We start from the raw sequence: 16,611 nt of genomic DNA on the forward strand, positions 1-16,611 counted from the left end.
CTAAGGCTTCTGAAATCTCAACCAACTTCATTCTGGCTTTCAGCAACTTTTTGTTCAGTTTTGTCTCGTGGCTTGTGGCATCCTAAAATTGCAAATGCTCCCTGAGGGAACTGCCAATTGTTGATGCCATGGATCCCTCACCCACCACTTTTTCCAGAATCCTTACTTTTTACATGTAGCTTTCTTGCAGAACTTGAACTGGATTTGGGGAGGTCTAAAACTTTTCTTTTTCCTTTGCCTTTTTATTAAGATCTCCTGCTTGGATTCTCACTCTGCTGGTCTGTAACAAGCATCATCAAGTGTGCTATGATAAAAATATCTTCAAGATGATCTAGCCACTCTGAAGCTCTCTTGCTGCTGACTTACTGGTCTCTTAAATTCTGGTTGTCTTGGCAGTATTCCAATGTCTTCAAGGATTATTTTTTTTCTTTTTATCCGCTGATTTTCGCCCTTCTCTTTCTCTCATTCTAGAAACCAGTGGGATAGTTACTTTGCCACAAGGTATTATATCTTATGTGGAAACAAAAGCCTTCTTATACCATTTTAATTTCTTGCCCTCACCCTTCTCTATAGGCTACTATGTGACTATGATTTGTTTTAGGGATATGATGGCCATACCTCAACGATTGTGATATAATTTGTGTGATAACTGTCTATAAAGTTCTTTTCAGGTTTGATGGGTAGTGATCTGAGGGAATTAATGTTTCTGCTTAAAGAGATACAATGGAATAAAACGGACCTTAGTGAGAACATGTGCAATACTATAGTTAGACTCCAGATAGAAGCAAGGTTTCCAAGATGGGGTATCTATAGTGCACGGCTGCTGCAGAGGATCTTGGTCCTTTGGCCAAGAACATGGCATTCTTGTGCCAGGTGTGTCAGCAAGAGTGGCGACTTTTGGGGCTTTTTTCTAAGGAGCTGCTTGTTTAATGTAAATAATACAAAGTCTTAATAACTTTTCGGTAACACAAAGCAATGTTTTACTGTGATGTTTTGGAGGTACATAATATATGTACAACAAAGCAGCAGGTGCAATAACCAAGAATTTCAGAATCCTTATCAAATTTTCCAGGTTTAAGTCCATTTTGGTTTTTATGATTTTCTCAATTTTAAGCCTTTTGCCTAAGTAATGATTAACTTTCAAAACACACTGAAGTGAAATTCTTAGCTTTTGGTAAGTTGTTTTCATCTTCTCTTCCACTCTGTGATAAATAAAAAAAATTAAATACACACACACACACACACACACACACACACACACACACACACACATTCACCTTACTTTGCAGCTTTGCCACCCCTTGTCAATCTGGAAACACAACAGGCTATTTTTCTCTTTTTGTAGAAATGGAGCTGACATTTCCCCCTCATTTTGAGTTTTTTGTTTAAGATCTCAACACATTAGAGCATTCATTTAAGATTTTCATGCTATACAACAATTTATTTGTGACATAAAGGCAAACTACACTCTTCTACATAAATCTGATCATGTGTGTGAAACAGAGATGGTGTGTACTGTCCATTGCAGTACAATCAGCATTCATGAACCCGATAAACATGTTGGAATCATAATGCAAAATCTGTGAAGACTAAGTGTGTTTTATACGGAAACAACCTAAATTTGATCAAAGTAACAGAAGCAAGAAAAATAGAAGTAGGGAACCCTTAAAAACATAATTTTCCTGCTAACAATTAACAAAAATTAAGTACTGAAGAAATATTTTTTCTTCCTGGTAGAATAAAATAGATTCTTACATAATGGAATGGTTACCAAAAACATGAAAAAAAGCAACGTAAAAGGGGAAGCAAATCTGTTTATATTACTAGGGCGCTGTTTAAATGATGACAGTGAAAATAAAACTTTTGAAACATGAGGAGTTAGTAGGTGATTTGCGCTTGTTTTCTATGGGGGAATTTGTCAGTTCTGGGCACTGAATGGAGATGGCGTCTCTATTTGGTCAAGGCAGAAAAGACACAGGGAGTTGAGAAGGCAGAAGAAGCTTTATGCGTAACAAGGGCTGCGAGAATAAGTCTAAGACTACAGAGGCTTGCTCACAGCACCTGCTTCTCCCATGAAATATTTGCTGATGTCTGCATTCTAATGGGTCAGAAAGGTTATAAATAAGCTGCCAGTCTCTGACATAGAGGATTCTCATGGAGTTCTGTGGTAAGAAGACACGTGTGTTCTAAGAGAGAACTGCAAAAACAATTTCAGTGATCACATGAGACAGCCAAGACTCCAAGGCACACAAACACGTGGTCAAGGTTCCCCATCAACACATCTGCCAAATGCTGAGTTGGGTGGGGCAGGGAGCCAAAAGTCTGGTTAGTAAATTTTTGGAAAGCAGAAGGATGAGATAAAAAGTCACTAGATTAAGCCCATAGTGCACAGCCAGTTCTCTGTTGAAAGTTCTGAAAGGGTATGACCTAGGATAGACTGATCCTTATTAAAATTGTACAACAGCACTGACTGAGCTTAACCGCAATTTGGATTATATTGAGCTCACTCTGCCTTCTTCCTCTCAGAGAAAACGCAAAATCAACTCAGGTGGTGATAACACCATCTTGAGCTCATAAATGATTTGACTTTGGATATGTGGTGCACATTATCTAATGTAACACAAAATGCAGTATTGGATAATGTAATAGAAATACGGGGGGGGGCAATCTGACAATAAATACAGATCCAGTGGTGAAATACTGATCACTGTCAGTGAATGTTTAAAACAAACTCAGTTTTCTGACATTACTAAGAAAAGGAAAACAATCCTTACATTTGAACTTTAGAGACACCAAAGACATATGGAAAAGGTTATTTAATTATTTAATTTTTATGCTTTTCATCTTGCTTGGAAAGGAGAGCAGCATGGAAAAGAGAGAGACAGAAAGCACAAAACAGAGAAAGATCTTCCATCTGTTCGTTATCTCCCAAGTTGTTCACATCCGTTGGGGGCTGGGCATGCTGAAGTTGGGAATTTAGAAGCTCAGGTCAGTTCTCCAACACAGAAGCAGGAACCTAAGTACTTGAACCATCACCTTCTGCCTTCCAAAGCAGGTGTTAGCAGGAATCTGGAATTCAAAGTGGAATGAGGATTCAAAACCTGACACTACAATATGGGATGTAGCTGTGCCACTGGTGGTTTAACCACTATGCCAAAAATGTACCCTACAGGTAGGTTCATTAGGGAAAAACACCACTATTCAAGGATACCTAAGAATGCCTATTATAGATAGCATTTGCTGAAAATAGCTAATGGTCCATCAGATAGAGTGTATTTTTTAAAAGAAATATATGATATTTAATTAGGTTTAATTGAATAAAATATAGAATAGTCAACATAAAAGGTATAATAAAACTAAAAAAGCAAAAATGGAAATTGCTGAATGGAAATGTGAAGAAGTGCCATATACAAGATTTAATGATTTGCTAAGCACTATTACATATTATTTAATTCGTATGTACATATAGTAAAATTATTAAAATAGGCTCAATTTATGATACACACTATATTTTCTTCTCAAAAGGAGGGGGTTAGTATTGAGAATCATGCAAAAGCCTTCAAAATGTCCTCATGTTTTTAAAAAGTGAGTTTAGTAATGCAAAAAATGAATATTTAATCCATATTATTAATCATGCTGAGTTTAAATCATACTCAGCATTCTCTTTCAAATAGTTGGCTTTGAAATCTTAATAATTAAGGATTTTTGAGAGGAACAATAAAGTATGAAAGATAACACAGCATATATTATAGTGTTGTATTTTGTCAGACACACATATATTAAAAAGAAAAATGTGGCTAGGTGTGTGGTACGATATGCAAAAGGAATTTGCCCAAATCCTATACTGGAGTGTCTGGTTTCATCCCTGGCTCCTCTGCTTCTGACTCTTCTTCCCAATGGTGCCTTGGGAGGCAGCAGAAAGTGGCTCAGATCCTGGGGTTTCTTTCCCATGTTGAAAACCAAGAGTGATGTCTCGGCTCCTGGCTCTAACTGTGCCACACTCCGCTGTTTAGGCTTCACGTAGTGAATCAATGGATGGAAGATTGATATCTCTCTTTTTCTCTATCTCTTCTATCATGTTTCTCTCTGTGTGTATACACCTTTTGAGTAAAATTAAAGGAGTTACATAATTTTTTTAATGGAAAAACTTCATTTACAGAAAAGCTATATTCACAGAGGCCATTCTGTGATTTAGTGAGAAAATACTAACAAATATATGTTAGAATTTAGAATCTGAAAATGAGCACTTGGCTTTGGAAAGCGATCAAAGACACAGATGATCTCACTTATCTATAATAGCAACAACAGTCACACTGTGCTTTGTTAATATGGCCCTGAGAGCTCGCTGTCAATTTTCACAATGATTTTCAAACCTTGCCGCACTGTTATTGCACATGCTGAGCTTCATGTCGCTCTCAGACTGTAGATGATAGGATCACCCAGATCATTTTTAGCTCTGTTAAAAGTAGATTTACTTCCAGCTGTATCATGGACATACCACTTTAGCACACTCAGTTAACACTGCAAAGGTAAATATACCTGCTACCATGCAAGGCCGTTGATGCTTCTTCCCACCAAAAAAGATACTTTTTGGAAGGGAAAAGGAAACTTGGCTCATTTTCTATGAAAATGTATTAAAATTCTTGGAACAGAAAATGGCTAGAGTCAGTAAGTCAGCTGCAGTGAATGAAGTTTGGGATACTATAAATGAATCTGATCTTGATAAACACCCAAATTTGCAGCATCTCGGTGTTTTATCTGTGTATTGGTTTCTCTTTTCTTCAGAAGAGAAGTATGAATAGTAACAGCCCAAGCTGCAATTGCAGTTTTGAAATTTGGAAATATTTTCACACACACTATCCAGCCATCTTTCCTGTGGGGTAACGAACTTGAATCTGAAAGATGTGAGCATATAACCAGAGGGTGCCATAGTCCTCCAGCGACTGGATTAGTAATAGCACAGTGAGTCAAACTCATCTGTAACGATTCCTGGAGTTCATGGAAAGAGTAAACCCTGTCCTCGAAAATTATGTCTAGGTGACATAAAGTAAAGTAATGCATTAACACAACGTCATGAGAAGCTAACTACACCTTACGGGATTACAGACAGCAGCACAGGGAAAGATTGTTCAGGCAATAAGAATGGAAGGAAAAGGCTACCTACAATTCATCAGCATATCATAAGTAGTGACTTTACAAAAGGAAGAAAGGAGGAACTGGAGAAAGGGAGAGAACAAAAACGGGATAGAAGAAGAAATTAAAGAAGAGAAGAGGACGAGAGGGAAATTGGGAGGGGGAGAGAGAAAGATTTCCTTTCACTTTCAGAAGAAAGTGAAATGTTTCTGGGGTTCCTTTAAATCCAGTTTCTGCCAAAAGATTCAAGTGCAGTTTGGGGACTTACATTTGACAAGACTCCATATGCTACATTTTCCCTCCAAGCTTTTCCTCTGGCTTGCTGAATCTGTGCTTGGTTGAATATGTGGTTTTACAATTGCTAAAAATATACTGAAGTAAAGCTCCTTCGCTCGGTTCTTATGCAGTGGATAAAACTGCCACACGGGCATCGGATTCTCCAAGTCTTGGACTACAACCTTTCCTAAAGCACTTCTTTTATAAAAAGGAGAGTCTGTACTCAGACACCACTTCGTTTTCAGGTCAGGACAGACTGAAATTCAGAGACAAAAAAATGGCACCATAAAGAAAACGCTCTATTTCTTCCAATTATTTCAATCATTCATTAAGAGGTACTTAATGGTTACTTACAGTCATATGCGAAGTTAACCCTTCCAAGGTTACCCAAGTCACATACAGAGGACACCCCAAAGCAGAATTCACTACAAAATTTGCTAGGCAGAGCCAAGAGTGCTGAATGTATTTTCTGTCTACATTTATGAGAAATTGCTTTAGTATTATTTTACAGATTAAATCTTCTTTCCCACTAACATTTTATACAGTGAAATGTACTTTGATTCCACATTATTTCTTTTTACAAATACTTTCACTGATTTAGCAATCTGTCATTTCAGGTGGGTCAGTTGAATGTCGGTAATTAAGATTTCTATCAAACTCTGTCATGTTTGATGAAAAATAATCTATCTAATTTTCTTAAATAAGTTGATTTTTGTATTAATAATGAAGTCATGCCAAGATGTCTCAAGTTCTTATTTCTAGATGAAGATTTTATATTGTTTTAGGTGAATCGTGTGGATTTCCATAGTTAATTGGCTCAAACTCAGTGGCAAAGCACATTGATCCATTATGATTTGTTTGTGTTCCATACATCCGAGCTGCAGGATGTCCTTCCCCATCCTTGGAATTCAGGTCAGACCCCTCGCTTTCAAGTAGCAAAAGGTTATTTCAGTGTATTTTTTTTTAATTTCAATTTCACATCTGTTATTTTCACAGCTTTCAGTCCTGAGCCTGGAAATTTGGCCTGAGCCAGGACATGGTGCACTCCTGTGGAGTCCTCCCCTCTTCCACCTCTCCTCTACTCTGTCCTCTAATAGAAAACCAAGTTAGGAGAAACGGAAAAGACGTTTGACTTGCTAGGAGATAGTGTGTTCATTATGTCTTCACCACTGGATCCTTGAAACGGGTGTCTAAATTATGTCTTGACAGATCTGCGGATTGGTAAGGAAACCTACATGAATCTGCATCGTTGCAAAGTTCTTTAACATGGGAGATTTGCCCTCAACTTAATCAGCTCATTGGTATTACCTGTAGCTTACTGATGTTCACCCTAAACCACCAGTCTTCACTGACAAACAACCTTCATATGTGTTGTAACAGTAACATAGTTTAAGCCAGCACCTGCTAGAGTGCTGCTTGATTCCTTATGCCAACAAATCATGAAAAGGCCTACTACCCATAGTTTTCACATCAGCCTTGCCATGTCTAGACTGTGCTCTTTTTTTTCCTTTTACCAAAATTGCAAATATAACAGATAGATCATCCTAGCTGCTGTGTAAGGAGATGTTCAACCAGGGAATGAGGTGATATTCTTCCTTTGTGTCTGATGCCTCCACCACAGGCAGTCCTTTGCCAACTTCTTACCATCTTTAGACACATTCTGTCTTGTGAGTGTCAAGAGACAGATATGACTTTATCTCAAGTGACAGAAATGTTTTTATGGTGATATCATAAGGAGGAAAAAGAGCAGTGCAAAGAAAAGCCACAAAGCCAGATATCAATCTTGAACTTCCTGTAAGAGGGGTGGTACATCGGAAGACTGAGCTTATATCAGTGTTGAGTAAAGTTCAGCCCATTGCCACCAGGAATAAAATCTGTCAGGAGAGGAGGAACAGATCCTCAGTAGGAAAGACACATACACCCCCACTGCAGGAAGGCATCTGTCATTCGGAAACACTTCCATAAGGTGAGAGAAGGAATGCACTCTACTGCTGTGGCTTCTAGCCATGAACCTATTACCAAGGAGCAGCACGCAAGACCTCAAGGAGGAGACCACGTGGAGGAAGGCTCAGGAGCCAGGCCTGGCCTTGTCCCATGACCAGGCACTGCCCTATCTATGCACATGTGTAACCACTTGCTCACTGGTGTCTTTTTCTTTTCCATCTTCAGGCAGAGGCAGCCAGAATTCTCGCCCACCAGCCAATGTCCGTCGGCACATGTGCAGCTTTGAAAGCCCCCACACTGCAGTGAATGTGTAAGAGAAGCTGCATGGAAAATAGAGTGGTTTGCCCTTGCTTTCTCTCTCCTGGGTTTTTCCACTTCTTAACATGGAAACAGATGTGGTGCATGCCATTAAGAATGAGGGGCTAACTGACGTGCCATGGTTTGCACGACTGCCTTAATTTGATTGTCCATCGTTCTTAAAAGGACACTGTCAAGCTGTTAGCTTAGTCATTTTTGCTTTTTTTATGTTTTGATGCAACATTTTTTCCAATTCTGGAAATTCGCTTTTGTTTGTGACTCCCACTCACCAGCAAAGTGAATTCCTCCCTCCCCACCCCCTTCAGAAAGCTTCTCCATGGCAAGAAGAGCCTGCTTTGCTTTTGTTTTGTTCCTTTTTGCTGTTCCGCCAATGTTTGCTATGGTCTTGTCTGCATTAAAGTGAAAACCATAGTTTAAATTTGTGGAGAGTTTTATAATATCAGTTTCGGAGCGTGGTGCCAACATGAGCCTCTGCTAGGTTTTTCCCATGCCCCTGGGGAGCACAAAACAAATGTTTTGTGGGTCCCTGCAACCCCGACCCCCCAAAAAAGAGTTTTACAAAAATAAAATGTGGTTATTTTCCCAAAAATCTGAGTGGTTTTTATCAGACTTCTTATCTGATAAAAAAAAAAAAACAATGCATGTTTGGTGTGAGTTTTCACCATTAGATCTTGACAGTGTCTCTTTAAGTTAACAAAAGAATATAGACCATGTTCAATTCATTGTGCATGGAGTCTGTGGTCATTTTCAGCTGTTTCTTTACAGCCCTTCAAACTCCTGGGAGAGTCAAAGGTACACATTCCTGCAGCAGGAGGGAGCTCACTGGTGTGAGGGCCTGTGATCTGAATTGCTCTTCAGTTGAGAAGAGTCCAATTGGTTCAAATGTTTGCTACGTATTTTAGTCATGCAGGCCGGAGAACAGAGCAATAGCATCTTTTGTTTTTTCCATTCCCTGAAGTGTATTGTGAGAGAGATGGAGATCTAAGGACCACTGTAATGAGCAATTTCACCAAATCACACCGATTATTAGAGGGATATAGCAGGTGGTCATGCCAGAGTATCCCTGGCAGTAGTTGGGAGTCCTCTGCTGATCTAAGGGAGAGCCACTGTGGTATGATTAGATGTGTTTTCTGTAATGATCCCAAGTCTAAAGGCATTGAATGTTTCTTGTACCACGGGGTGAGCCTGACCAAGGACAAAACAAGGAGATCCTAATTGTGCCAGTTGCTGGCCGCCTGTCAAAAAGCATTGATGGGAATGGCTAGATGTGCTCGTGCTTCCCTGACAGCAGGGCCAGCGAGCGGGGAGAGTCAACTGACATTTTGTGGCTGAAAGGTGAGTTGCTTCCTGAATGTAAAAGTTAAGGCTGAATCTAGTACATCCTCATGAGACAAAAATTTGCAATGAGCAATGATGACAGGAAGAATTTTCAGCTGGGATCTATTCAAGTTTACCTTCATGACATCACACAAAGGCCAGAAAGAGATAAATAAGAATAAAGATATGCACTATAAAACTGGATATTTTTAGCCTTGTTTGCTCCTGAAACAAATATTTTAAAGGTTTGCTCTTTTTGTGATCTTCAGTTCCCACTGGCTTTGGAGCAGGCTAGGCTAAAGGGTCAGTATTGTAAATAAAGCTTGCATACTAGATCATTGTGACCCATCTAGATCTATTCTTCAAGAATAATCACAGCAGGGCAAAGCAACCACCTTGCACTTTTAGGGCAAAGTGCGAAGATCACATACAAAGTTTAAGTGTATATGATGCTCTGTAGTTAAAACTGCAGGTCCGGTAGCATGGAATAAAGAAGAAACGGTCATGCCTTTTCCTGAACTGCCGTCAAAGGAAGCATAAAACAGGCTCATCTATGCTATGTGAATAAGTGTAATTACCCCTGGTAACATCTGCTAAAGCAAACCTCTGGTACCAAAGCAATGTTTTAAATCGGCACGAGAGTTTCTTATATTCTAAAGCATAAGGCATGCCTTAGTGGCGTCAGCCACTAAAGATACTTATACTTGGTTGATGAGCATTTAAAATTTACATGAAAAAGTGTAATGACCATCAGAAAACTAATATTTAATTTGCAATGCATTAGGACTATTTTCTCAGGACATTAGAACCAGTTCCCAAAGTTTAGGAGGACTTCCATACTTCACTGACTATGATAAGGTAACTTTATAGGTTGCTTTATTTTTCTTGATTGAATCTTTAAAGACGATAAAGGCAAACTGAGTTCCTCTATGCATGTTTTATATTTTCTTATATAGCTGGAGGATTCAGGATGTAATTGATCTAGAGTCTAAGAAGGACACTGCATGTTTGGACTTTATATCTTAAATTTCAGCAAGCCAGTAGTTTATTTACTGCCTCACAATCAAGTTTGAATCAAAGGGAAAATGATAAAATCCACAATGCTGTTTAAGATTTAATGTTAGCAGAAACTCTCCAATTCTTCTTCAAAAGCATTCTCTATATTACAACTAGTAGTGAGTCAAACAGTTGGGAAATTTTAATTACTTTCAGATATGTGTTACGCTTTAGAGTATATGCTAAATATGCAGAATCTTCTGGAATGTTTTCAAAAAGAGAAGTCAGTCAGTGGGAGTCCTTTACATTGAAGACCATATTGAGGTTAGCCAGGAATACCGGAAGTCAGCTCCAATTATTTTGATTAGCTCTTATTTCTGGGGTTCTACAGGAATCCCTTTCAATCTGAGTTCTGGTACCAGCAGCTACATCTCCAGCATCCCTTTCCGAGCGTCTCTGTGGGCAGCACCATCTCTTCATGAAAGGCTATGTGTCCCAGCAAGAGGAGCATTCAGATGCCACAGAAGAACTGCCCCAAAGCCTGTAGCTTGTTTTTCTTTCCTTGCTGATGGGTTTCAGGGTATTTTTTTTTTCACTCTCAGAGAGGGCAAATGTTGGCTTCCTTGGGCTCAAGCATGAATCTGCCTCCCTTGTGGGAAAGTCTTGCTTTCTCGTGGGCTCTCGGATGCTAGCCTTGTCTGCTGCGAAGCTAAGTGTTGTGGAAACTACTCGAATTGGACACAAGGGAGACAGGTGTTGAGTAAGCGTCTCCTTGAGGCAGCTTGGGCACAATGTTTCCATCCTGATCTCAAGCACCCACCCACTGCGTTTCCCATTTTAGATCTCTCTGGAGCAGAGAGCGTGTACTCTACATGTAACTAGTACTTACAGAAACAAATAAGACAGGATCGCTCTGAATGTCAAAGATGTATTAACCTGTTTACACCGCCCACTCCTGACTACTCTCTAAAATGCAGTAAATATTGCATTTTCTGTTAGGGAGGGGGTGGGCAGGATTGTGATAGTTTGCTAATAAGTAAAATAGCAAGTGTCTGGGGCCCAGCGCAATGGCCTAGCGGCTGAAGTCCTCACCTTTAACCAATCATCAGTTGACGCACTTCTAGATTAATTTCACATCTTAGATATTATGGATTAAGTTACAATAAACATGGGAGTGGGCCTGGCGCTGTGGCCAAGTGGCTAAAGTCCTCACCTTGAACATACCAAAATCCCATGTGGGCACCAGTTCTATTCCCAGAAGCTCCACTTCCCATTCAGCTCCCTGCTTGTGGCCTGGGAAGGCAGTCGAGGACAGCCCAAAGCTTTAGAATTCTGCACCCAAATGGGAGACCTAGAGGAAGTTCCTGGCTCCTGGCTTTGGATCGGCACAGCACCGGCCATTACGCTCACTTGGGGAGTGAATCATCGGACGGAAGATCTTCCTCTCTGTCATTCCTCCTCTCTGTATATCTGTCTTTCCAATTAAAAAAAAAAGGGCCTGAATTGGTTGTAATTGGAACTACAGTTCCAGGTGTGCCAGGTTCTACTCAAGATAACCATGTAACATCATAGTTGTCTCTGGTTCTTCTATGCCTAACAGCAATTTCCTACAAGAACATTAATAGTAATGTATGTCTCTGACCACCCAAGGTATTTGGTGGTATTTGATCTTCAGGTCTTTTAGGACGATCTTTTAGGACTTTTGAAGTTAGCAAAACAAAGGACAGGGTGCTTTGTTACAATTATGTGGCATTTTTAAACTAGATTGTTTTTCCTAAAATTAGGGAAGCAAATAAAATTAAACAGCTTCACAAAGAAGCTGGTAGCTGATATATAAGCTATTAAAGTTACTTAGGTACAAGTGAAATTTCATTTCTTAATGATATTGTATTTTTTCTTGCACTTATCCTTTTGGATGCTCCATATTTTTTTCTTAATATGACAGACATAGACTTGTAATATTCTCAGTCACTTATTGTTCACACCAAATACTATTAACCATAGTGAACCTGTGTTAACAATTGTAGCTCTGTTAGTAGCTATCTGTATATGCAAAACATCCAAAGCTTTTTACGATTTAGTCACGCTTATATCTGACATCATACTTGATCATAACAGATCAAATGCATTAAAAATACAAGTGCACTATCTACAAAAATAAAATACATGTTTAGTGTGAAAACGTTACTTGGAACAGGTGTTCGAAGCAAAACATAAGAAGATGCTTGGAAAATCTCTATTTCACATCAGAGGGCGGGGAAGTTGCAGCCAAGTTCCTCTTCTCACAGCATCCTGGGCATGCAAACTCAGGGAGGGAGCAGGTTCAGGTCGTGGGTCCTTGCCTCTTACGGAGTTAGAATGCTTTCTGCTAGGTGTTGCAGGCATTTGGAGAATGAAACAATGAGTGGGAGATGCTCTCTCACATTGATAATGATTTAAATATGTCTAAAATAGTAGTTAATGCAAATAGGCCATTCTGGTTGTCTATGGGACCACAGGTAAGAAATGACTAACGCTGCTATAGTCTGTGAGATGACTCTTTCAATCTATCATCTTTGGCCTTGAAAAGAAAAATCGTTATTCTTATTTTCTTAATCTGATAAATGCACTGGGGCCTTAGCTCTTTTTCCAGATTAAACAATGCTTTAAACCAAAGGCAGAGCAAAACTGCAGAGCAAGAAAGCTGCTGATTTTGAGAGCCAGCAGGAAAATCTCTCATTACAAGAACAAAAATTGGGTTTGATTAAAAAAACTCAACTGTAATTACATCTATCTAGCACATGATTAATAATACCATTAACATATGAACACATTGAAATGTGTGCTTTTAAAAGGGGCGTACATAGAATCCCTGAGCGTGGAGGAAAACAGCCCGTACCATTGAATTAGCAAGTGAACATGAAGCAACAATACTGTTTCCCCGGAATCCAAAGATACCTATTTTAGTGTAAGTGAAGAGCAAGATAAATATATATCGGGTATCTAACCCTGTTGGCCAGATTGAGTGTAAACTCGCAACAGATCTACTGTTGTTTGGAGACAACACATATTTTGACAAAAGACACAAACACAAATGAAGACATCATGTAGCATTTTAGTTTCCCGTTGTTTTTTTTTTTTTTTTCTGATGAACATTGAGAGGTAACGTTTGAGGAAAGAAAAACGTTTTGCCATTGCAACTGAAGGTGTTGGGAAAGAGGGTTAGGTAGTGCGAAAGGCACATTTAAGGATGGCAAGAGGTAAATCGATTTCCTGGTTTTTAGAAAATGCATATTAAATGCCTAAAGAGAGAGAGATAGTGTGTGTAGAGTTGTGTACTGAAGTAGTTGAGAAATATGAAACTAGTAGGGGCCTTACCTTACGTGCGACTGGAAGCACCCAGAGGACCCATGGACACTGCTTTTGCTGTGGGCTTCCGGAATGACTGCTGTGGTCTTGATCTTTAGCTTTTCCAGCCAAGAAGGATGTTTGCAGCTCTAGCAAAGAGATGTGGAAGTCAATGAGTAAGTCTTCCACATTTATAAGCCCTTAATATATTCAGAAAATACATTAAGACAAGAAATGTTCATGTTGACCCAGCAAATTATGGATGATATTTACATAAAACAATTAGAAATATAGCATTGGTTATGGTAGCACTATGCCTTTCCCAGATAATGAGGTCAAAATTTTATTTGTGGTATCTGTTTTAGTGCCTTTGAATTTAGAATTTCCTGTAGTCTGTACCAGACTTATTACATTTATATGTGGTTATCTTACTTCAGCTTTCAGGACTATAAATCATCACCCTCATCTTAAGGTCATTCATCCTCATATTTTTCAGAATGATTAAATACATCATTATATTAACTATTGATTGTTTCTTCTATTTTTTCCAAATAAAATTTTATGATACTGAGTTGTCTGCTTCTCAGCTCTGCCTAAAGCAAAACAACTTCCGTTTCCTAGCCCTTTAATGCATTCTACTATGCTACCTTTTTAGCTTGTTTTAATTGGGTACAAAGAGAAAGCAATGTTCCACAAATGTAGAAGAGAAAGCACGTTTCCTGATGTAAGTATGAGCACAATTGTTATTAACACAATGCTTTGGTGGAATACCATCACCTATTACAAGTCATATGTAACGGCAGAGTTTTATATGCTCAGAATCAGATTGAGGTGTGCACACACGTGTCTCATTCTTTTAGTCTTTAGAGAGCTTTATTTGGTTGATTTATGAGGCTTTGGAAAATGTGGAAGTTAATGAAGGTGAAATATTGGTTCATACCTGAGATTTCATTTCACAAAGACTCAATCAGGAAAGACTTATCTGGGCCAGAGTCCTTGGCTTGGTAATCTTGATTTTGTCTCAGTTGCATCAAATTATATCCAAGCAGTAAATCAGGAAGTGGGTCCTTGTGTGCTATAGGACTCCCCCACTCTGTCCCTTTTAGAATAGACGTGATTAGAAGCATTCCCAGTGAAATTCCCAAACTAGCTGCTATATCAAACATTTTATGTGACATATGCTCCTCCCTAGGTGTTTTGAATTAAAGTGAGCAGACCACAGGATATGCGACTGTGAAATCAATCCTGGATCTGGGATTCTTGTTATCTGCTTCTCTTCCATGTAGATGCCACGTGTGTGATCATGCCACTGTGCTAACAGAAAAGACTTGCCCATGGGAATGGGCAACTGAAAAACTCCAGAAGCCTGTCATGGGGCCTTTGCTTAGACCCAGGGTCTAAACACGGAATGTTCCTTTGTCTGTGTGTAACCAGGGCTAATAAACAATGTTTTTTCCTTCATCAACTTGGGAATCTTTTAGACTTGCACTTAAGGACAATTTTATCATTACATCGGTGGGTGTGGGACGGTGTGTGTGTGAGAGAGACAAAGAAAGAAAGAGAGAGAGAGGAAAAGATTGCAAATCTGAATCAAAATAGCGACTTCTACAACAGGCTGTTTTTTCTCTGTAACAGCCTTTCCCAGGGTCAGTGTCTGCTTCCTCTGCATAGGCAGCCCGTGGCAGTGGCAGCCTCGATGTTTGATGCGTATAGAATAAGGGGAGTGTGGGCAGGGAAGACAAAGCTTCTGGAGAGACCAGTTGTTTCATCTGGCCACCTTTGCAAATGATTCATTTGTGGGTTTTTTTTGGTTTTTTTTTTTTTTTTTTTTTGTCTTTTGTGCATGACCTATCCGTAAATAAACTCATCTCTATTTTATTCATAGTTCTAATGGCAAGTCTGTGTCATGGTCTGAACCAGGTGGAAGACAGGTGCCCAAGGGACAGCACATGTGGCACCGCCTCTCTGTGCACGTGAAGACCAGCGAGACGGCCTGTAATCAAACTGCCGTCATCAAACCCCTCACTAAAAGTTACCAAGGCTCTGGCAAGAGCCTGACCTTTTCAGATACCAGCACCAAGACCCTCTATAATGTTTCGGAGGAAGAGGATGCCCAGCAGGGTCACTTTAGTCCTCCCAGCAGCCCTTCCATGGTGGTGCACAGGCGCGTGTCCCTCTCGGCGACCACCACGCCTCTGCCGCCCCCCATGACCACAGACGAGACCCCCCTGTTCCTGGCCGATCCTGCCCTCCCGAAGGCCTTGCCCCCTCTTCTCCAGCAGCAGCAGCAGCAACCACAACCGCAGCCATTGCAACAGCAGAAGTCCCTGATGGACCAGCTGCAGGGGGTGATCAGCAACTTTAGCCCTGGGATCCCGGATTTCCACGCAGTGTTGTCAGGCCCAGGGGGGCCCGTCCCAGGGCTGAGGTCCCTGTACCCGTCAGCGCCAACACCGCAGCACCTACAGATGCTGCCGCTTCAGCTGAGCCCCTTGGAGGATGAAACTGTCTCCTCCCCAGCGGACGATGAAGATGACAGCGAGAGGTTTAAGCTCCTCCAGGAGTATGTGTACGAGCGGGAGGGCAACACAGAGGAGGACGAGCTGGAGGAAGAGGATGAGGAGCTGCCAGCGGCCAGCAAGGTGACACCTGAGGATTCTCCAGCCCTGACGCCTCCATCTCCTTTCCGAGACTCGGTGGCCTCGGGCAGCTCAGCGCCCAGCTCCCCTGTGTCTGAATCCGTGCTCTGCACCCCGCCCAATGTGAGCTATGCCTCAGTTATCCTGAGGGACTACAAGCAAAGCTCTTCCACCCTGTAGGGAGGAGGTGTCCGGGTGAAAAAAAAAAGTCAGACAAACCCGAAAGCGCCAGTCGCTCCAGAGATGTGCAAAGAGCCAGGGGAAGATCGGATTGGAGGCGGAGTCGCAGGAAGGGACCAAGAATGCTGCTGGTGGTGCCTTCAGGAAGGACGGAGGCAAGGACACCAGGCAAACAGTGACCCAGGCCGGGAAGCTGATTTTGGAGTTATTCGAAAGCTTTCCCTGAAAAGAAAGGATTCTGACAAAGCACAATTCCATATGGTATGTAACTTTCATCGCAAAAAGATATAAACAAATAAAATCAGCAAAAATAATTGCCTCTTTTGCACAACTGTGCATAGATCCCTAGGCCTGCATATACTTGGCCCAGCTTGCAAAGGGACAGCCCTTGTGGAATTGCCAACCGAACCACTAGCTTATCTCATGGCATTCACAGTGACCACATTGGGAACCGCAGGGAGCATCCAGGTGAGAGAGAGTA

The 16,611-nt window shown here is 40.6% G+C and overlaps 1 protein-coding gene across 3 annotated transcripts in view; it reads left to right on the forward strand.

Moving 5' to 3' along the window:
- GRM1 (glutamate metabotropic receptor 1) overlaps positions 1-16,369 on the forward strand; it is a 328,706-nt gene extending 312,337 nt beyond the window's left edge. Inside the window, exon 8 of one of the 3 annotated variants that reach the window (XM_040965269.1) lies at positions 15,197-16,369. In XM_040965269.1, coding sequence (XP_040821203.1) covers positions 15,197-16,130 — 934 coding nt within the window. In that variant the 3' untranslated portion in view covers positions 16,131-16,369. Of the gene's footprint in view, positions 1-7,578; positions 7,640-15,196 lie in introns of those variants that run through there. The other 2 variants (XM_040965270.1, XM_040965271.1) reach the window with 2 other exon arrangements.
- The last annotated feature ends 242 nt before the right edge of the window (positions 16,370-16,611 follow it).

This window comes from Ochotona curzoniae, unplaced genomic scaffold (genome assembly GCF_017591425.1).
Source record: "Ochotona curzoniae isolate NIBS_2020 unplaced genomic scaffold, NIBS_Ocur_1.0 scaffold_3890, whole genome shotgun sequence".
NCBI classification, from domain to species: domain Eukaryota; kingdom Metazoa; phylum Chordata; class Mammalia; order Lagomorpha; family Ochotonidae; genus Ochotona; species Ochotona curzoniae.